A 23,923-nucleotide genomic window follows, 5' to 3' on the forward strand; every position below is an offset into this window, starting at 1 on the left:
GTAAATCACCTGGAGAAATGAACCTCACTGACCCTTGGAGAAATTAGCAAACTCTTATCTTAAAAACAACTTAAACTTCTTCATTTTTATATGCCTTAAAAAAGTAAAACTGTTGTCCTTCACAATAAGATTTTCTTGTACGACTTCAAAAAACTTTCCTCATTTTATCCTCTAGTTTTGTTTCTTGTTAGCAAATGTAATGGATAGGAAAGCATGTGGTTCCCATACGTGTATTCTTAGCATTGATGTATGACTTTATTCTACCGTAAAAATGTGTTGAGGGAGAGGTGTGATTATCAGTGGAATGCAAATAAGGTATGACAAAAAATTACTCATTGATTAGAATAGTTTCTGGAAATTTAACAGTAGTAGAATAAAAAAGCATTTATTGGCAAAGGAGGAAGTTGAAGCCAGTTGGTAGAAGATACTACTTAACAATTCTGATATAAAAGCATTTAAAAGGTTCCAGTGAAAGAAAATATGTTTTGATCTATCTTACTCCAACAACCTCTATGCCCATTTAAATTCCATGGTGTTTGCACAATGTAGCATCTTGGGAATGCTACAAATTGACCTGCTTTCCAAAGGAAAAAATATATGTACATCTTGGAACTTCATTAAACAAACACTACAGCAGAAAGTTGTAAATTGCTTTGGAAGACTTGTCCAGCAAAAGAGATGGAAGAGGGCTAAGTGAAATTGGTAGAGGAGGCTTAAAAATTACAGGAAAATGAACAAATAAATGGAAGAAAAATTCCAATCTTATATAATACTATTTTCTTTCAGCATTATAAATATATCAAGCATACATTTATAAAGTATGGCAGAATTTAGGGACACACTTTAAAGTTTGGCTGTGATATCCTAAGAGTTAATGTGAAATTTAAAAATTTGAGAACTTTAGAGTGACATATAATGGTAATTTTGCCAATTTATGTTTATGTTTTTCTAGATGTTTTGGATTTCTAAGAAGTTTGCCGAAATTTAAAGCAAAGGAAAAAACTAGTTGAAATGTGTTTTGTTTCACTTAGCAAACAAGAAACAAGTATCATGATACTTACCATATCATGATAAGTAACAGGATGCTTCGCCTCTTTAAAATTAATTTTAGTAGTATATAGCATGAGGAATCAATGAAAGACATTCTAAATAATAAATCTCCTCCCCCTTCACCTCTTAAAAGTAGAAAGACTTAGTTATCTTCTTATGCTATGAGAACAAAACATTATTCCAACAAACTTTCCTACTATATAAATGATGTGTACAATTTTTTCCCCCTACATCTTTGTTTTCCTTAGAACATATTTCTAGGTGAATAATTCAAAGATCATAAGGTATGAATATTTTTAAGGATCTTAATACATAATGCAAAATTATTATCTAGTTAGATTGTACCTATTTGTTGCCGTTTTTGAGAGTGCTTGTTTTCCTACACTCCCATCAACAATGGGTAGTTTAAAAAAATTATTTCCAATTCAGTATGACAAGCAGCATGTTAATATACTTTATGGCTATAATTTCAAATGATATAATTACTTTATCATGCCATCTGGGCTTAATAGCAGAGGTTACTTTTTGCTTATAATGTTTTTTGACCTATACTTTTTTTTTCTTTTCTTCTGAATATGCTCAAATCTATCAGTCTTTTTGATTTGGTTTCTTTTGTTTTATTTTGGTTCAATATAGTTAACTTTAAATGTCAACAGTAGTTTTTAACCTTCCTGTGTAATTTTCACCCTTAAGTGCTTTGCATCCAATTTCTACCTGTACAGGTTAGTAGGTTCAGGTATGGGAAATAATATTTAAGCCAACAAACATGAGAAGATGTTTGATTTCATTAATAATGCAAATTGAAATAAGGAAACACTTTAATTTCTCCTTCCTTTCTCCCTTTCTTGTCAGTAAGATTGGCAAACATTTGAAAAGTTTGCTAGTGTTCAGTATTTGTCATAATATGAGGAAGCAGGCACCCTAAAATTTTTGAGAGGAACATAAATTGGCATTCCCCTTTTGGATGGTAATTTGGCAGTATCAAACTTGAAAATGTACATATCCTTTGATTCAATTCTCTTTCTAGGAATCTATGTTACTAATAATTGAAATTCAAAGATTGTAATTTCACAAGAACATTCATTGTAGCATGTTTTGTAGTAGTAAAAATTTGGGAATAGGTGAACCATTCTTAGAATGATTAAATAAAATCCACAAAATGTATTTTCTTTATACTGTGTCTCCCTCCACATTTTAAAACTTTATCCAACAAGTGTTTATCAAGTGCCTGTTGTGTGTTGGAAGCTGTTCTATGTGCCTGAGACGGAGCAATGAACTAGACAGACAAAGTCCTTATTTCTTGGAGCTTCTGTTTTCGTGAGAGAGGCAGGCAGTAAACAGATAAACAAGGTAATTTTATAATGCTGTCTGACTACATATGCCTCTCTGACCTCATCTCCTGTTATTCTTCCATCTCCCACTCACTCTCTCCTTTGCTCACTTATTACTCTGCTCCATCAGTGTCGACATTCTTGGTGTTTCCAACACATACTAGGCAGGCTCTTGCCTAGAGGCCTTTGCAGTTGCTGTGCTGTCTGCCTGGAATTGCCCTTCCCCAGATACCTGCACCGCTCTCCTCTCTTTCAGATGTTTCTTTAAGTGTCACCTTCCTGTGGAGTCCTTCTTTGACTCACCATTTAAATTGCTAGTCCCCTTCCCTCTCTCTGTTCTTTCCTTGCATTATTTTTCTCCTTAGCACCCTTCGTTGGCTAGCATACTATGTATTTTACTCATTTACCTTGCTTATTGACTGGCTTCCCCATTAGGATGTAACCTTTATTAGGGAAGGACTTTTTGTCTGTTTCGTTCGTTGCTGTGTCTCTAGCACCTAGAGCAGACCCTTGCACATGGTAGATGCTGAATAAATATTTGTAGAGGGAATGAAAGAAAGCCAAGAATGTAGTGTAATACAGTTGAAAGGGACTGGGAGGGATGCTGTTTACATGGGGTGATTATGAAAAGTCTCAACAAGAAGGTAACCCTTGAGCAGAAGGCCGAGTGATGACAAGGAACTGGTGGTGTGAAGATTTAGGGCAATCGTCTCCAGGCAGAAGAAACAGTGCAAGTTCCTGAGGTGGAATGGGCTAGGAGGGTGTAATAATGAGGGGAAAGTGGTAGGAAATGAGGTCAGAGAAGCAGCTGAGCTTTTTGGGTCATGTAAAATGATTGGATATTATTCTAAAATCAAAGCTCTTAGGGGTGAGGAGACTGACATACTCTGACTGGCATCTTTGAAATATTCTGGCTGCTGTATAGAGGATAGATTATAAGAAGGAAATGAGTGTATTGGGGGGGAATGGAGAGAGACGGGAGAACAGTTAGGAAGCTGCTGCAGAAGTACAAATGAGATGATGATGACTCGGACACAGGTGGTGGCAGCAAGAATGGAGAATGGATTCAGGATATATTTTATAAATATGGCAGATAGGACTTACTGGGCTTTTTTGAGGCCAATTTTTTTTTCTTTGAGGAAGATTAGCCCTGAGCTAACATCTGCTGCCAATCCTCCTCTTTTTGCTGAGGAAGACTGGCCCTGAGCTAACATCTGTGTCCATCTTCCTCTACTTTATATTACTTTATATGTGGGATGTCTGCCACAGCTTGGCTTGACAAGTGGTGCGTAGGTCTGCACCCGGGATCTGAACTGGAGAACCCCAGGCTGCTGAAGTGGAATGTGCGCACTTAAGTGCTGTGCCACTGGGCCAGCACCAAGGCCAATTTTTTTTTTACTGGCCAATTTAATCTCTATATATGTACAGTATTTCACAAATTATAAGTGGATTGACAATTATATTACAAGCTCATGAGAACTTACATAAAGCTACTGCTCTAGATTTTGGTGCATTTTGTGCCAGGTGCTTTAGTAAATATTACAAACATAAAGGAACTCACTGCTTCAATTCATGAGCATCAGCTTTGAAAAAAACCGTATGTGAGCCAATCCTGATGGCCTAGTGGTTAAAGTTCAGCACGCTCACCACTTTGGTGGCCCAAGTTCATTTCCCAGTCATGGAATCATACCACCTGTCTGTTGGTTGCCATGCTGTGGCAGTGGCTCACATAGAAGAAGTGGAAGGACTTACAAGGATATACAACTGTGCACTTTGGGAGGAAAACATGAAAAAAGAGGAAGATTGGCAACAGATGTTAGCTCAGGGCTAATCTTTGCCTGCCAAAAAAAAAAAAAAAAAAGCATATGTGTCATCTTGTAGAAGATTTAATATGTCAAACCCAAGAAAATCAATAACTAAACTAGAAAAGAAACACTATTAAAGAAAAGTTGGTAATAAAAGTGTTAGGTTAAAATATTAGGTTTAAAAATTTAGCAATTGGACTTAGGATCCAGAAAGTGTATACGAATTGGGAATTTTAAGAAAAGACCCCCAAGTTCTGCTTCATGATTACTACTACAGTCCAAAAGAATAATTCTGGGTTGCTATAGTGTCTTCCCTGCTAGTATAAACCAGTGTTTCATAGTTCTAAAGAAACAAGATGGTAATTCACATAAATGGGTTTTAAAATAAGATTCTTCTCATTCAAAATAAAATAAAACTAAATGTGACCTCCAGCAAATTACAAAGAAATCTTATCAAAATGTTGACCAAATAAAGAAGTCAGACCACCCAGTTACCTTCACTGACTGCCTCAGAGCGCAGAGCTGGCACAAGGAAGGGGAGACATGAGTGGAGTTGTGGCTCTGCCCCTACCCAGCCTGCAGTGTGAGGGGGACAAAAACGCTTCAGCTTCCCTGGGGTTTTGCTTCCTCAGGGATAGAACTGTGGGGAGAGGGCGGGCTTGATGACTTTTAAGAGACCTTTCAACTAGAAGGATCTAAGTCAGCTTGAGATCCCATGTTTGAGCAGACATTTAAGGTGGCAAAGAAATGGATTAAAACTGGTGGGTGAAGAATTTCTTACCTTTTGATCCCATCACTCAGAATGATTCTGCACTACAGTCCAAGGAAATCTTTGCCAGATACTTTCATCTAATGGCTGGTACTGCTAAAGGGTGAGCAAATGAGGCATCTGACAATGAAATGTTTGATAAATATATATAAAGGCCGTGCCAAGTTTAGGTGGAAAAATAATGCACCACCACGTCACATCAGCAGTCAAGACTTCCTGCCTCTGAATTTTGAGAACCGTGAGTCTGGTCAGGAGATGCACCTTCAAGCTATTCAACAAGATCTAATGAGTGCACACCTGTTAACAATACGTTTCCTGAAATCCTCCCAGGAAGGCAACTTGAATGAAACTGATTCTAAAAGCAAGGATGCAAGAGACTTAAGTGCAGGGTAGGATTTTTTTTCTTTACAGAACAGAAAGATGACCCAAAGATAGTGACGGCTTCTCATTTTCTGTCCCCTAAAAAGAATATAGGGATAGTCTTCCTCAAGCAAAAAAATGAGAAAGGTTGGCAACAGATGTTAGCTCAGGGCCAATCTTCCTCACCAAAAAAAAAAAAAAAAAAATCACTTAAGGTACTTGGCCTTGCAACTGTGACTGAAAAACTAGGACAATGGATGCCCATGGAAATCATAATTAGTATGAGTGAAATGTGCCAATGTTAGCATGGTATAGTGACTTGACTTGCAGTATGTCTCTGCAATGAGTTTCTTCTTTCTTGTAAGACGTTTTTAAAGCTGGAGATACCAACAATGATTCAAGATTGGACTTTGAAGAATTTGTGCAGTACCTTCAAGACCACGAGAAAAAAATGAGGCTGGCATTTAACAGTGTGGACAAAAATAATGATGGTGGGTGTGCGTGTTTTATCCACAATTAGCTTAACACGAGTAATAACTGTCAGTACTAAAGAATAATTTTAATATTCCTTAATAGTCTTTAACTCCTATTTTCAAAGAGTCAGTTATTTTCATTACTTGTCTACCAGTAATTTTTTAATTTCTAAGAATAATGTATATCGTATTTATTAGTATTATAATTTATTACCATCTTTTTAATATAATAATTTTTGTCCTCGGAATTTAAAGCTTCTTGGCTTAGTGAGTAGGCGTCTCTACTCTTTTGCAATATATTAGCTGAAAGTATCATGGTAATTTAAAAAATTACATTTGTTGTTTTTTTGCTGATTTTGAAAATATTTCAGTTTCAGGAAGGTTAGATAACACAGAAAAGCTCCTGAAAGAAAGCAAAAGTTATATGTAACCTTGCTGTCTAGAGATAAACTTTAGCATTTGAATATATTTTTATATTTCCTTCTAGACTTTTTGTCTGTTTCTTTCTTGGTTTCTCTCTTTTTCTTTATTGAAATTGCAATCACACTCTACGTATAGTTTGGTGTCCTACTTTTTTCTTTTAATGTCATAATGTAAGCATTTTTACTTCATTTAATATTCTTCACAAACATAACTTTTAATGACTCTGACATATTCCATTTATGAGTAGACTTATCTACTCATTCTCATATTGTTAGATATTGGATGTTTCTAGTCTTTTACTCTTATGCTAGTACTGCGATCAGGATCTGTGCTGATCTGCAGAGGAAAGGTATACTCTGTTTTGTTACAAACCCTTAAATCAGAGAGACTGAATGTAAAAGTAGAATACCACTTCTGTATCCATAAGTGGCTAATCCACTGTGGGTAATTAGAATCTAATTATACCCTTTTTAAGAAACATATACGTTAATTTTTAAGTTTTATGAAATCTAATTTTTATTAATTGAAAAATTCGAAGTGTACCAAAACAGCTATTTAAAGGATTCTGCTGATGGATTCTGGGGTAAAACAAAGTGTAACCTGAATGTCAAGGCTTTAGTGACCTGTGAGCATAAAAGTGATTACATTTCTCTTATTGCAGGGCTCTAAGCTTCCATTTGTTTTCCAGAAGGAAGTTGAGGCCTCTCTGGGCCCTCGTGCTGAAGCAGTACCCAGAAGCTTTAGAAGTACTGCTTACTAATGTCTGTAAGCTAGACCTGGTCATCCTTTGCTGCTGATCTAAGACTGATAGTTCTGCTCTTGTGCTCTTCTGGAATTTCACTCTGTTGTTGATGGTTACCACTGTGATCATCATTTGTAAACTGAAAATCCACTTGGTCAGATAATCAGTGAAATCAGAGTGCTATCAGTAAAAGTATAATGCTGCTATTGTCCTTGCTAAAACTGAAAATCAGTGCTTGTAGGTCTTGGTAATCATAGAGAATATTCCTTCTGAGGCAAGATGGACATCCCAAAGTAATAGTGATTAGCAATATAGATCTTTTAATTGCTGCCTCAACTAGTCACACTGGAACATCACAGCTCAGCCCCCAAAGTCCTGCAGAAGTACTGTTGTGGTAGGGCTACTGTCCAGATTCCCGCGGGCTTCATTTGTTTGGAGCGCCTGAGCTGTGACAGTAGCTATGAAGCTCTCCTGTTGCCTCACCTGCATGGCAGAGCTAGGCTCTGAAGCCCTGCGGAGGCGCTGCTCTGGTTGAGCGGCCTGCTCTCTGTGTCGTCATTGCTGCTGCCTCAGTGACCACCTTTGTGCAGAGCTCAGTCGATTCACCTTGGCCAGCAGGCTTTTTGTGGGTGGGAAAGGCAATACCTCCTCTGTTATGGGTTGAATTGTGTCCCCCTAAAAAGATATGTTGAAACCTTAGCCCCTAGTACCTCAGACTGTGACCTTCTTTGGAAATAGGTCTTTACAAAAGTAATCAAGTTAAAATGAGGTCATTAGGTTATGCCCAATATCTAAAATGACTAGTGTCATATTCAGGGGAAATTTGGACACAGAGACAGACTCGCACACAGGAAGATGATGTGAAGTGGCTGTTTGATGATGGAGTCAGGAATGGAGTGAGGCATCTACAAACCAAGGAAGATGTAAGGCTGCCAGAAGCTGGGAGAGAGGCATAGAACAGATCCTTCCGCAGCATCTTCAGGCGGAGTGTGGTGGCCCTGGTGACACCTGCATTTCAGACTTATGGCCTCCAGAACTGGGAGACAACAAATTCCTCCTTTTCTAAGCTACCCAGATTGTGGTGCTTTGCTACAGCAGCCCTAGGAAGCTAAGACACTCCGCCCTCTTGTCATGCTTAACCAGCAAGTATCTATTTAATATCAGAATATTTTGGACTTCAAAGTACAGCTTTTTCAATTCATATGAACATGCGGCCACTTCCTCCCAGAATGTACAAGTGTATCCCGGATTGGCTGGGATAGGGTAATTTCTGGTATCAGGTGTGTGTCGTTGACCTTGGAGCCATTTCCCCCCAAATCCTATCACTGGATCTGGCTCACTGCGTCAGACTTTTCCCCTCTTGTCCTTCCCAACATCACTGTTCCTCTTAGGACTCTCCCAGTTCATCACATGTTTGTATGTGTTAAATATTAATATAGACAGGATTCAGTGTTTACCACCCCCTGTCTATCCCCCAGGAGGCTTTCCAGGCCTTATGCCGATCAGTGGAGACAAGAGGATGCATGTGGGCTGGTTTAATATCAAACTCACTAGCTGGAAGCGTTTAAGCCCCAGTGGGAACTGATCTGTTTAACTTCTCTCACCAAGAAGTGTTTGCACCCCTGCTCCTGTTCAGCCAAAACGTTCATGGAATGCTATTATAAATATGTGAATGAAGTAGTTATTAAACATAATTTCATCATTAAGATTCTTTTTTGGATGGAGTCTTTTGGAGATTGAGGAGGTGGTGAGAAAGGAACTGACATTTATTGGACTCTTCTGTCTACCATGTCTGTTTAGCTACTTTATCTTCTAAGTCTTATTTTTGTCTTACGCAATCCTCACAGCAGCTACATTTTACAGATGAGAACACCTAAGGCTGAGGAAGGTTAAGTAATTTTGCTTTACGCTGGCTATCCAGTGAACCACATCTCGCAGGATTTCTGCCTTTGTGTAGCCCTGAACCACATTGACCTGGGCTTGGCCATTTGACTTACTTCAGCCATTGGGACATTAGCAAGGCTTGATAAGTACTTGCCTGTTGGGGCTTGTCCTCTTGTAATACTCCCTCCTGAATACCCTGAGGCACCAGAAAAGAGGTCTAGCTACTCAGCTGGAAAGACTACACGGAGAGAGATGCCCAGTTAGTCTCCAACTGTTCCACATTCCCGTCTCAGGTCGCAGACATGTGAGTGAAGCCAGCTTGGATTTCTGGCTACAGTTGAACCTCCAGATGATTGAATTCGTGTGAGTGACCCGGGCAAGACCAACAGAAGAATCAATGAGTTGCACCAAGCTCAGATTGCATAGTCGTGGTCAAATACAGTCTTTTTAAACCACTAAATTTTGGGGTGTTTGTTATTTACCAACAAATCACTGGTACAGGAAGGGAATATTTTGTATTTCTCCCTGGAATTACAGTCCTCCCAGGAGGGCTGTTAGTGCTGGAATGGTTATAATCCTTCTCTTCATCCATCTACTATTATTCCACTAGATCCATTTCAAGTCCATTTTCTCAATGAAAGCTTGTTGCATATAATTAAAGACAACATTGAATCTTCCCTTTCAGTCCATAGGCCTTGACTATATGTTGGATCACGTTACCTAATTTTTTTCTACATTGTAGCTTGAATTTTTTTTTTTTTGAAGATTTTATTTTTTTCCTTTTCCTCCCCAAAGCCCCCTGGTACATAGTTGTATATTCTTCATTGTGGGTCCTTCTAGTTGTGGCATGTGGGACGCTGCCTCAGCGTGGTTTGATGAGCAGTGCCATGTCCATGCCCAGGATTTGAACCAACGAAACACTGGGCCGCCTGCAGCAGAGCGCGCGAACTTAACCACTCGACCACGGGGCCAGCCCCCGTAGCTTGAATTTTTAACTTTTTTAGGGTAAGGAGTACTTAATATATTTTGGTTCAATGAAGTAAACAGTTTTTGAGCAATGTATGTGAGCTAGTGCACTAGGAACTACGTTAACCAAGGTCTTCAGAAGCACACAGTTTTGGGTGAAGTAAGAATAAACATACATAGCTGTACAGAAGGTAGACGATGATCACTGCTATAAAAGTGATACAGGGAAAGCTTAATTGTGCCCAGGGGCAATTTATATTTGTGTTGGGTCAATATATAAATAATTGAAAAGAAAGGGTTTCATGAACAAGGAGAATAGCTTTAACAAAGGCAGAATTGGGCAATTGCCAGACAAGGTCAGAGCTGGTTAATATGGCATTTCAAGTTTGACCCTAATTTACTATTTTTAGTGGAAGATTTCATTGATATGTAGCATACATAACCAAGTACATAAATTATAAGTAAAAGCTCCGTGAATTTTCCCAAGATGAACATACAACCTGAAAACAGCATCCAGATTGAGAAGTAGAATATTACAGCATCTCAGAAGCATCTCTTTGGTATCCCCTCCAAATCCCTACCACCCTCCAAAGTAGCTATTATCCTGCTGCCTCTCCTGATTAGCTATGTGTTTAAAGTTCCAGGAGAATATGGAATACTTAATTTTTCCTTTACAACACCCAGCAGTTCGTTAATGTAGCTAACATAGGATATAGTTGTGTTAAAAAGTTTGGTGTTGTATTTTATTTTAAGTATATTGTTTCTGTTGAAGCTTACCTTATAAAATGTTGAGTGGCCTTATTTTCGTGCCCCTAAATCAGATCTTCATTACTAGCTTTTTAATTCTTTCCATGTAGGTACAATAATCAAGATCTATTATAGATATGCAATCTCCTATGGAAATCCTTGGGGCTGGATATGTTTAGAAATTTAGAATTTGGATATTAGAAAAGCAATACAGTGCATGTATGATATATAATGTAATACTCCAAGCAGAGGCTGGGGTATCACTGTGCAATTATGTACATGAATATTTCTTCAATGGAACAAATGAATAATCACACTAAATTAGATAAATGACTGAAATTAACCTCATATCAGTTTAAACCAAGTTTTGCCACCAAATGAATTTTGGTGCCAAACTTACAAAACATCTTTTAGTTTTTACAGCTTTTTAAGCTTTCAGTTGTGAATATGGGATTATAGGCCTATAAAACATGTATGCTTTTTAAGACTACTGTATTCTAAGTATATTTTGCCTTGTTATCTTTTCAGATACTTTAATGTAACATTTTTCACTTTTTAAAGGAGTAATAGAAACTTCAGAAGTAATTGCTGCTTTGAAATCATTGGGTATGAATATTTCTGAATCTCAGGCAAAAAAGATTCTACAAAGGTCAGCCCTTATCCTTATTTTTAATAGTTTTTATTTTTGTTTAACATTTTATGTTAGAAAATAATTGCTATAAATGTAGCTCCTTCATTTCTTCTTAGGTTTGATAACATCAGCTTTTATTGACAGTGTTAAATGAAAGAACTCTAAGAAATTTATTGAACTGTGAGAATGCTGATGACTAAATCACAAAGTGTTCTCTTTGCAAAGTCCCCAGGATAAAGTTCTGCCTGCTTCTAGTTCAAAGAATAGTTGTAATTCTCTTAAGCAATTGATTTAAAAAAATTTTTATTTTTAGCTTTTTTTGACATACAAAAAAACTGTACATAATTAATATATACAACTTGATGAGATTGGAGGTAAGTGTATACCAGGAAACGATTACCACAATCTATGCCGTAAATATACCCATCACTTCCAAAGTTTCCTCCCACCTTCTTATTTATTATTATTATTTTTGATAAGAAAACTTCCTTTTTGTAGTTAAAACAATTTTTAAAAAATTTTGATTGAGGTATAATTGACATCACATTATATTAGTTTCAGATGTACAACGTAACGATTCAATATTTGTATGTATTGTGAAATGGTCGCCACAGGAAGTCTAGTTAACATCCATCACCATACATAGTTACAAAAATTTTTTCTTGTGATGAGAACTTTTAAGGTTTATTGTCTTAGCAACTTTGAAATATGCAGTACAGTAATAAAACTATAGTTACCATGCTGTACATTACATTCCTATGAATTATTTCTTTTATAACTGTAAGTTTGTAGCTTTTGACCCCTTCACCCATTTTACCCACCCTCAATCCCTGCGTTTGGCAACCACCAATCTGTTCTCTGTATCTATGAGCTCATTTTCTTTTTAGATTCCACATATAAGTGAGATCCTATGATATTTATCTTTCCGTGTCTGACTTATTTCACTTAGCATAATGCCCTCAAGGTCCATCCATGTTGTTGCAAATGGCAAGATTTCATTCTTTTATGTGGCTGAATAATATTCCATCCATGTGGTATACATATATTTTCTTTAGCCATTCATTTGTTGGTAGACACTTAGTTTCCATGTAAGATCGACCCTCTAAGCAACTTTTTAAGTATACAATAGCTTAGTCTTAATTATAGGCACTATGCTGTACAGTAGATCTCTAAGACTTATTCATCTTGCATAACTGAAACTTAGTACTCTTTGACAATACCTCCCTGTTTCCCCCTGCCCCCAACCTCTGGCAATTATTATTCTACTCTCTGGTTCTAGGAGCTGACTACTTTAGATTAATTATCTAAGTGGTATGTGGTATTCATCCTTCTGTGTCTGGCTTATTTCACTTAGCATGATGTCTCTGGGTTCATCCGTGTTGTTGCAAATGGCAGGGTTTCTTTATTTCTCATGGCTGAATAACATTCTATTGTATGTATACACCATATTTTCTTTATCCATTCATTTGATAGCAGGCACTTATATTGTTTACATGTCTTGGCTATTGTGAATAATGCTGCAATGAACACGGGAATGCTGATATCTCTTTGAGATAACGATTTCATTTCTTTCAGATAGACACCCAGAAGTGGGATTGCTGGATCATATGGTGGCTCTATTTTTAATTTTTTGAGCAACCTCATACTGCTTTCCATAGTGGCTGCACCAACTTAAATTCCCACCAACAGTGCACAAGCGTTCCCTTTTCTCCACATCCTCGCTTGTTACTCGTCTTTTGTGTTTTTTTTGATAGTAGCCATCTTAACAGGTGTGAAGTGGTGTCTCATTGTGGTTTTGATTTGCATTTCCCTGATGATTAGTGATGTTGACCACCTTTTCACATACTTGTTGACCACCTGTATGTCTTCTTTGGAGAAATGTCTGTACAGTTCCTTTGTCCATTTTAAAATCAGGTGTTTTTTTTTTTTTTTTTTTTTTGCTATTGAGTTGTGGGAGTTCCTTATGTATTTTGGATATTAACTCTTTATCAGATATGTGGTTTGCAGATATTTCCTCCCATTCTGTAGGTCACCTTTTCATTTTGTTGCTTGTTTCCTTTGCTGTGCAGAAGCCTTTTAGTTTGATGTGGTCTCTCTTATTCATTTTTGCTTTTGTTGCTTGTGCTTTTGCTGTCATATCCAAAAAATCATTGCCAAGATCAGTGTCGAGAAGATTTTGATCTGTTTTCTTCTAGGAGTTTTACAATTTCAGATCATACGTTTAAGTCTTCAATTCATTTTGTGTTAGTTTTTCTGAGTGGTGTGAGATATCAGAACTTCACTCTGCTGCATGTATTTATCAAGTTTTCCCATCATCTATTGAAGAGACTGTCTTTTCTCCACTGAGTATTTTTGGCTCCCTTGTCAAATTTGCATTGATCAATATGCGAGGGTTCATTTCTGGGCTCTTGGTTCTGTTCCATTGGTTTATGTGTCTTTTTATACCAGTGCCATACTGTTTTGATTACTATAGTTTTGTAGTATACTTGAAATCAGGAAGTATGATGCCTCCAGCTTTGTTCTTCTGTCTGCTTTGGCTAGCTGGGGTCTTGTGGTTCCATATGCAATTTAGGATTGTTTTTTCAATGTCTGTGAAGTGTGCCATTGGAATTTTGAGATGGATTGCATTGAATCAATCTATAGATGGCTTTGAGTAGTGTGGACGTGCTAACAATATTAATTCTTCCAACCCATTAACATGGCATGTCTTTCCATCTTTTGTATCTTCTTCAACTTGTGTCATTCAATGTCTTCTAGTTTTCAGTGTACAGATCTTTTACCTCCTTGGTTAACTTTATTCTGAAGTACTTTATTGCTTTTGATCCTATTGTAAGTGGGATTGCCTTCTGAATTTCTCGTTTAGATATTTCGTTGTTACTGTTAGAAATGCAACTGATTTGTGTATGTTGATCTTGTATCCTGCAACTTCAATGAATTTGTTGATTAGTTTTACAGTACTTTAGTGGAGTCTTTAGGGTTTTCTATATATAAGATCGTGTCATCTGCAAACAGAGACAATTTTACTTCTTTCTGATTTGGATGCCTTTTTATTTCTTACTTGATTGCTGTGGCTAGGACTATGTTGACTCGAAATGGCAAGAGTGGGCATCCTTTTCTTGTTCTGGAGTCTAGAGGAAAAGGTTTTAGCTTTTCACTGTTGAGTGTGATATTAGCTGTGGACTTGTCATATATGGCCGTTATGTTGAGAGACGTTCCTTTTATATCTAATTTGTTGAGAGTTTTTATCATGCAAATGCATTAAATTTTGTCAAATGCTTTTTCTGCATCTATTGAGATGATCATATGGTTTTTATCCTTGATTCTGTTAATGTGGTATATCACATTTATTGATTTATATATGTTGAGCCATCTTTGTATCTCAGGAATAAATCTCACTTGATCATGGTGTATGATTCTTTTAACGTACAATTGAATTTAGTTTGCTGTTATTTTTGGGGGGATTTTTGCATCTGTGTTCATCAGGGATATTGACCTGTAATTTTTTTTCTCGTATTATCCTTGTCTGGCTTTGGTATCAGGTAATGCTGGCCTCATAAAATGAGTTTAGAAGTGTTCCCTCATCTCCAATTTTTTTGAAAAGCTTGAGAATGATTGGTAGTAAATCTTCTTTAAATATTTGGTAGCATTCATCAGGGATATCATCTGGTCCTGGGCTTTCTTTGTTGGGAGCTTTTTGATTACTGATTCAATCTTCTTCTTCATTGTTGGTTTGTTCAGATTTTCTATTTTTTCATGAATCAGTCTTGATAGGTTGGATCTTTCCAGGAATTTATCTATTTCTTATAGATTATGCAGTTTGTCAGTGTATAGTTGTTCATAGTAGTGTCTTATGATCCATTGTATTTCTGTGCTATCAGTTGTAATGTGTCCTCTTTCATTTTTGGCTTTATTTATGAGTCTTCTCTCTCCTTTTTTAGTTAGTCTAGCTAAAGGTTTACTAATTTTGTTTATCTTTTCAAAGAGCCAGCTCTTAGTTTTGTTGATCTTTTCTTTTGTTTTTCTGGCCGCTATTTCATTTATTTCTGCTCTGACCTTTATTATTTCCTTCCTTCTGCTAATTTTTGGCTTAGTTTTTTCTTCCTTTTCTACTTCCTTGAGGTGTAAAGTTAGGTTGTTTATTTGAGATCTTTCTTTTTTCCTTAATGTAGGTGTTTATTGCTATAAACGTCCCCCTTAGAACTGCTTTTACTGCATACCATAAGCTTTGGTATGTTGTGTTTCCATTTTCATTTTTCTTAAGATATTTTTAAATTTCTCTTTTGGTTTCTTCCTTAACCCATTGGTTGTTGAGGAAAGTGTTGTTTAATATCTACTTATTTGGGCATTTTCCAGTGTTTCTCCTATGATCTCTAGTTTCATATCATTGTGGTCAGAAAAGATGCTTGGAATTATTTCAGTCTCCTTAAATTTGCTAAGACTTGTTTGAAGACCCAAGGTATGATCTATCCTTGAGAATGTTCCATGTAAGCTTGAGAAAATTGTGTATTCTGTTGTTGTATATATCTATTAGGTCCATTTGGTCTAATGTGTAGTTCAAGTCCAATATTTCCTTCTTGATTTTCTGTCTGGATGATCTATCCATTGTTGAAAGTGGGGTACTGAAGTCCTGTACTGTTATTGCCAGCTGGGAGCAGCCATGGTTCTGGGGTATGTGCAGGGTTATGGGGGTGGTGGCCCTGGTCCTGAGTCTCTGCAACAGCAACTCCTATTGGGAGGGGGTGCAGCAGTGTTTCTCTCCCCAGGGGGTCTATGGCAGCAATGGCTGTGGGGTACATTAGTGGTGAAGGCTGCCAGTGTTCTCTGCAGAGCAGTCCCTGGGGTCTGCACCAATAAACACCTCAGGTTCCTTCACTATGAAAGCTGTGGGGAGTCTGTGGTTGTTGCAGGGACTGTAAAGGCTGCTGGGGCCCTCCACAGAGCAGACCCCTGGGAACCATGATGGCACCTGCCATGTGGCTGATAAAGTCAGCCCCCACCATTCTTCTCTGTTCCTTGCCATCTCCAGACATTTCAGCTAAGCCAGTCTCCCCAGTGATCCTTTCTGTGTGGTTATTCTCCATTGTTTGCCTTACTGTGTTGCGGTAGATTCTTAATTGGACTCTTGAGCCCTCTCAGGGCTGTTTTCATTTGTGGATAGCTGTCTAATTATTGTTTTTTGTGGGGGGAGGATGGCTGGTGTCTCCTGCTCCACCAGCCTGCTGATGTCACTAATCTCTCCTTTTGTTGAAAGAAAAGGAATAGAAAAGGCAAAACTCACTACAAAAATCAAAAGGGGAATTTTGTAACGTTAGAGGTTTAATTCACCTAAATATGTAACAATTCTACATTTGTGTGGATCTAATAATATAACCTCAAATTTATAAAGCAAGAATTGATTAAACAACAAAGAAAAATAGATGAATCAATGATTCTAGTAGGAAAGTTTAATACAGACTTCTCAGTAATAGCTAGTACACACAGACAGAAAAATATGAGTGAAAACAGAATATGTGAACAATACCACCATCAATCTTTACCTAGCAACATACGTAGAATATTGCATTCAACAACTACAGGGAATGCAATCTTTTAAGAACATATAGAAAATCTACAAAAATCAACCATATGGTGGGTTATAAAGGAAATGTAAAAAATTAAATAGAATTGGAATCATACAGGATATGTTCTCTAACCTTAATGCAGTTAAACAAGAAATAACGGGGTTTTTTCCCAGTAATTTTATTGAGATTATAGTAGTTTATAACATTATATAATTTTGGGTGTACATTATTATTTATCAATTTCTGAATAGACTTCATTGTGCTCACCACCAGTAGTCTAATTTTTGTCTGTCATCATACATATGTGCCCCTTAACCCCTTTCGTCTACCCCCAACCCCCTTCCCCTCTGGTAACTACTAATCTGTTCTCTTTATCCATGTATTTGTTATCTTCCACACATGAGTGAAATCATGCAGTATTTGTCAGAGAAATATCTGGCTTATTTTGCTTAACATCATACTCTCAAGGTCCGCCCATGTTGCTGCAAATGATACGATATTGTCTTTTTTTATGGCTGAGTAGTATTCCATTGTATATATGTATACACCACATCTTCTTTATCCATTCATCCGGCACTTGGGTTGCTTACCCGTCTTGGCTATTGTGAATAAAGCTGCAATGAACACTGGGATGTATAAACCTCTTTGGATCATTGATTTCAAGTTCTTTGGATAAATACCCAGTAGTGGGATAGCTGGATTGTATGGTATTTCTATTTTTAACTTTTTGAGAAATCTCCATACTTTTTTCCATAGTGACCACACCAGTTTGTGTTCCCTCCAGCAGTGCATGAGGGTTCCCTTTTCTCCACATCCTCTCCAACATTTGTTGTTTTTTGTCTTGGTAATTATAGCCATTCTGACAGGTGTATGGTGATATCTAATTGTAGTTTCAATTTGCATTTCCCTAATAATTAGTGATGTTGAACATCGTTTCATGTGCCTATTGGCCATCTGTATATGTTCTTTGGAAAAATGTCTGTTAATATCCTCTGTCCATTTTTGATCAGGGTGTTTTTTTGTTGTTGAGTTGTATGAGTTCTTTATATATTTTGCAGATCAACTCTTTGTTGGACAAATGATTTGCAAATATTTTCTTCCAGTTGGTGGGTTGTCTTTTCATTTTGTTAAGGGTTTCCTTTGCTTGGAAGAAGATTTTTAGTCTGATGTAGTCCCATTTGTTAACATTTTCTTTTGTTTCTCTTGCCCCAGTAGACATGGTATTTGAAAGATATTGCTAAGACTGATGTCCAATAGTGTACTGCCTATATTTTCTTCTAGCAGTTTTATGGTTTCAGATCTAACATTCAAACCTTTAATCCATTTTGAGTTAGTTTTTGTGTGTGGTGCAAGATAATGGTCTGCTTTCACACTTTTGCCGATGTGGCGATCCAGTTTTTCTGGGCTTTCAATTCTGATCCATTGATCTGTGTGTCTGTTTTTGTGCCAGTACCACACTGTTTTGATTACTATAGCTTTGTAGTTTATTTTGCATTGAATCGGTAGATGGCTTTAGGCAGTATGGACGTTTTAACTGTGTTTATTCTTCTGACCCATGAGCATGGAATATCTTTCCGTTTCTTTGTCTTCAGTTTGTTTCAATGATGTCTTATAATTTTCAGTCAATAGCTCTTTCACCTCTTTGGTTAAGTTTAATCCTTAGATATTTTATTCCTTTTGTTGCAGTTGTAAATGGAAAATAAGGTTTCTTACAATAAAAGTTTTTTTTCAGGATTGATAAGATAGTTTGATACAATCTTGGTAGTTTCATCAGTTTATGCATTTTTTATTGATGTGACAAGAGACGTTTTATAAACCATTATACACTAAATTATATCTTGCTACATTGTTTGGAAAATTGGAAATTCTAAATCATACTGCTAAGATATGCTGCTAAGTCATACTCTAAGATAAATTATAGATTTCCAATAGCAATGATTTATCCAAAAGTTATTTATATAACTTCCGTAAACATTAGTTATAGCTCTAGGTGCAAAGGATGCAGTTGTGAACAAGCCAAAGCTCCTGCTTTAGGGTTTCTGGCCAACAGGGGAGCTAGTACCAGCTGATTACAATACAGCGTCATAAGTGAAAGCAGGATGAGGGGGTGCTGACTGCTCACTAGTGAATTCTGTGGTGGTTATTTTATTCACTTGAAAATATCTTTATTTCACTTTAATTTTTTAAGGAGATTTTGTTGTATATAGAATTCTAGATTGACAGCTTTTTCTCTTTTGGTGCTTTAAAGTTATCATTAATGATGTTTGCTAGTATGCATTGTTTCTGGTGAAAAGTCAGTGGTTGTTTTTTCCGTTTACTCCTTGTATGTAACCCTCTCTTCCTTCTTTCCTCTCTCCCTCCCTTCTTTCCTTCCTCTCTTTCTTGAGCTCCAACATTGCTCACATAGAGAATTTCCATTAAGCTCACAGCCCTCCAGTAGTTATTTTGGTCAGACTGATGGAGTCATGCATAGCTTAGTATTTGGCCAAAGTTGCAAAGAGATACCTGTATAGTTTTGGAGCATCCTCCAAAATTTGCTGTGCAAATTCCTGCCCTGTCAGCAGCCCTCAGCTCTAATCTGTTTTTATTCTAGCTACTTGCTCTCTGTTTAGGCTTCTACTCTTTGTGCTACAGTTTGGAAAGTGGCCCCAGACAGGACCAGAGTGAATGGGGAGCTAAACTCATGGGTTTTCCTTATCTCAAGTATCATAACCATGTCATGTTTGTAGTCCAGTGCCTGAAAGCAGTTACTTCATATATTGTGTCCAGTTCCATAATTGTTGATAGGGGGAGGATAAGTTCTACACCCATTATATCGGCTTGGCTGGAACTGAAAATTGTACTAATCTTTTTGTTGAAAGAATGGAATTTGTTTTTTAGACTTTCCATTCAGAAAAATGCTATTGAAAAAAGCGTTTCACTTAATTCCACCTTTTACTCAGACTGTAGAAACTACATCTAATGCTTTTTGTGATTTGAGATGCTTAAAAGTTGTGTAAATCCTGAATTTTGCATGGTAAAAGTGAGTCTTCTTTTTAAATTCATAAGTAAAAGATTACTTTAAAATTGACTTAAAAGCTTAAGTAGGGAGAAGAGGGTCAGAGGAAAAAATGCTACTAGAAGAATCAAAAGCTATAAGGTTGACCTTCAGTGAATTTTATTCATTTATTCATTCATTCAGCAAACATTTATTGAGTGCTCAGTGCTGGAGATATAAAGGTGACTTAGAAATGGTCCTTCTCCTTAATAGATTATAGGCAAGTTTGAGAGAAATATATACAAGTAAATAATTGAAAAACAATACAGAGTAAATTCCATTAGAGGGGCATTCTACAAAATATCTGATCACTTCTCTTCAAAACTATCAAAGCTGGTAAAAACAAGGAAAGTCTGAGAAACTGTCATAGCCAAGAGAACCTAAGGAGACAGGATGACTAAATGGAATGTGGTGTCTCAGATGGGATCCTAAAACAAAAAGGACGTTAGTTAAAAATTAAGGAACCCGGGGCCGGCCTGGTGGCGCAGTGGTTAAGTTCACACGTTCTGCTTCTTGGCAGCCTGGGGTTCACCAGTTCGGATCCCGGGTGCGGACATGGCACTGCTTGGCAAAAGCCATGCTGTGGTAGGCGTCCCATGTATAAAGTAGAGGAAGATGGGCATGGATGTTAGCTCAGGGTCAGTCTTCCTCAGCAAAAAGAGGAGGATTGGCAGTAGTTAGCTCAGGGCTAATCTTCCTCAAAAAAACAAACAAACTAAGGAACCCTGAATAAAGTGGGAACTTTAGTTAATAATAACGTATCAAGATTGGTTCCTAATTGTAACAAATATACAACAATAATGTAAGATGTACCATTAGGGGAAACTGGATACAGGGGTATGTGGGAACTCTGTTCTCAATTTTCCCAAGAATCTAAACCTGTTCTAAAAAATAAGGTCTATTAAAAATATGGAAAAATAGCAATATTCATGAAGCCCAAAGGAGCAACTTCTATAATTAATATGTAAGAAGCTTTTAATTAATTTTTATAATGGTGCTAAATTTGTTATAAATGTTATAAGCACTATTTTTTTAAAAATTTCAGCATTGACAGTGATGGAACAATGACAGTAGACTGGGATGAATGGAAGTACTACTTTTTGTTTCATCCTGCAACAACCATCAATGAAATTGCTCGTTTCTGGAAGCATTCTACTGTAAGATTACTTTGTGTTTTACTCTATTTTTATTTTGCTGTAAATGTCATAGGCATTATTGTGATCACATAATCCCTATAATACTTCCAGCCTCAGTGGCTGAAGTAACAGTATTCTCTCCTAATAACGTTCTACTGATTTAGCAAGGAGTGTTAGTATTATAGATAGAAACACAGCTCGGATTTCTTTGTTTGCTAAAACCTAGAACTTAAAATAGATACCCATCTGCTGAAATGGCTTACTTTGTGTTGAGAATAAATTACTTTGATATAGTTAACTGTCCTAGAAAAGTGGAAAAATAATATACTTTTTTCCCCACAGATATGATGTACTCAATTCAGCCTTCTATCATAGGAAATGTAAAGTCAAAGATTAAGATTCCCAATTTTAGAATCAGAAAGGATCAAATATATAATCTACCTACTCTTTTTATATAAGCACTTGACTAGAGGAACAAATGAGATTTTGTAATTAAAAACTTTTTTTTCTTTTTTAGATCTCGGATGCAGGGGCTTAAGTGAATCATTCAATTCATGGCGTACTGTTTGCATCCACCCTCGTGACTTTTTGTCTCCTCTTCATAGACAATCTAGGGGAGGACTAAGAACGTAGGCTTTGGAGTCAGACTGCCTAGGTTTCAATCCCGCATCTTCCACCCACCAGCTATATAGCCCCTCTGTACCTCAATTTCCTCAATTATATACTGAGGATGATATGGTAAGAGTTTTGATAATTAAATTAGTTAGTACCTTAGTGTATTTAGAAAAAGGCAGAGCAGGTAATATATATATTCAATAGAGATGTCACTTATTATGATAGGCACCTATTCTGTTCCATCTGTGTTCTTGAACATGTATATATTCTTAGGAGTCATATAGTATTGTTTCATGTGTGTGTCTTTAATTTATATAAATGGTATTGTGCTAAAGGTCATGTCTGATTTCTTGCTTTGCTCACTCAACATTATGGTTTTAAGATTTGTCCTTGTTGTTATGCATTCATATAGTTTATTGCTTCTAACTACTACATAGTATACATTTAACACATCTTCCTTATCCATTTCCCTAGTAATAGACATCTAGGTTTTCTCCAACTCTCCACCCACAAAAAATGCTCTTCTCTCATGTACCTTAAAGAATTTCACATGGATTTCTGAGTCAAGACGAATGTGCATTTGTAAATTTTACTAGAGTATCCATTCTTTTTTTTTTGAAGATTGGCACCTGAGCTAACATCTGTTGCCAAATCTTGTTTCTCCTTCTTCTTCTTCTCCCCAGAGCCCCCTGGTACATAGTTGTATATCCTAGTTGTGCGTGGCTCTGGTTGTGCTATGTGGGACGCTGCTTCAGTATGGCTTGATGAATGGTGCCATGTCTGCGCCCAGGATGCCAACTGGTGAAACCCTGGGCCACCGAAGTGGACCACGCAAACTTAACCACTCAGCCACAGGGCCGGCCCCTAGAGTATCCATTCTTAATTTTATAAATTATAGCCATGTTGTTTCCCAGAATGGCTTGCATATCAGCTTACCCTCCCACCAGCAATTCATGAAGGTTCCTGTTTTTCTACATATTATTGTTGCTTGGTATTATCCAATTTTCTAATATTTGCCATTCTGTTGTATATAAAGTGGTATCTTGTTGTTTTAACGTGCATTTCTTTGATTCCTAATGCATTTTAAACATCTCTTCATAGAAATATTAGATATTCACATGTTCTTTTCCATGAATTGTCTGTTTATATTTTTGTCTATTTTTTTCCAGATTTATCGAGATATAACTGACATATAACATTGTGTAAGTTAAGGTGTACAACATGATATTTGATACACTTGTATATTGGGAAATGATTACCACAGTAGGGTTAGTTAACATCTCCATCATCTCACATAATTACCATTTCTTTTTTGTGATGAGAACATTTAAGATTTACTCTCTTAGCGACTTTCAAGTATATAATCCCGTATTGCTAACTATAGTCACCACGTTGTACATTAGATCCCCAGAACTCATTCATCTCATAACTGGAAGTTTGTACTGTTTGAACAACATCCTTCTGTTTCCCCCACTACCCAGCCCCTGGCAACCAACATTCTACTCTCTGTTTCTATGAATTTAGCTTTCTTAGATTCCATATATAAGTGAAATCACACAGTGTTTGTCTTTCTCTGTCTGACTTATTTCACTTAACCTGATGCCCTTAGGTCCATCCGTACTGTCACAAATGGCAGGATTTCCTTCTTTCTCACGGCTGAGTAATAATCCATTGTATTTATATACCACATCTTTATTCATTCATCCATAGATAGACACTTAGGTTATTTTCATTTCTTGGCTATGTGCATAATGCTGCAATGAACATGGAGATGCAGATATCTCCTTGAGATCCTGATTTCATTTCCTTTGGCTATATACCAAGAAGTGGAATTGCTAATCATATGATAGTTTTATTTTTAATATTTTGAGGAACCTTATACTGATTTCCATAGTGGCTTTACCAATTTATTCCCACCCACAGTGTACAAGGGTTCCCTTTTCTCCACGTCATTGCTAACACATCTTGTTTTTTATGTAAAAGCCATACTAAGAAGTGTGAGTCAGTATCTCATGGTGGTTTTGATTTGCATTTCCCTGATGATTAGTGATGTGGACCATCTTTTCATATAAATTTTGGCCATTTGTATGTCTTCTTTAGGGAAATGTCTATTGAGTTCTTTTGCCCATTTTCCCATCAGAGTGTTTTTTTTTAAATTGAGTTGTACTAATTCCTTATGTATTTTGGATGTTAACCCGTCATCATTTATATGATTTGTAGATATTTTCTCCTATTCTGTGGGTTGCCTTTTCATAGTGCCAATTGTTTCTTTCACTGTGCATAGACTTTGTAGTTTGATGTAGTCCCACTTATTAATTTTTGCTTTTGTTACTTATGCTTTTGATGTCATAGCCGAAAAATCATTGCCAAGACCAATATCAAGGAGTTTTTCC

At 36.8% G+C, this 23,923-nt stretch overlaps 1 protein-coding gene across 1 annotated transcript in view; it reads left to right on the top strand.

Annotated features, from left to right (window-relative positions):
- The window catches only part of LOC103560941 (mitochondrial adenyl nucleotide antiporter SLC25A24-like), a 59,862-nt gene that overhangs the window by 11,463 nt on the left and 24,476 nt on the right, over window positions 1-23,923 (top strand). Inside the window, 3 exon segments of the mRNA XM_070608135.1 lie at window positions 5,681-5,806; window positions 11,112-11,199; window positions 20,825-20,935. Coding sequence (XP_070464236.1) covers window positions 5,681-5,806; window positions 11,112-11,199; window positions 20,825-20,935 — 325 coding nt within the window.

This window comes from Equus przewalskii, unplaced genomic scaffold, assembly GCF_037783145.1.
Source record: "Equus przewalskii isolate Varuska unplaced genomic scaffold, EquPr2 ChrUn-13, whole genome shotgun sequence".
Lineage (NCBI taxonomy): Eukaryota > Metazoa > Chordata > Mammalia > Perissodactyla > Equidae > Equus > Equus przewalskii.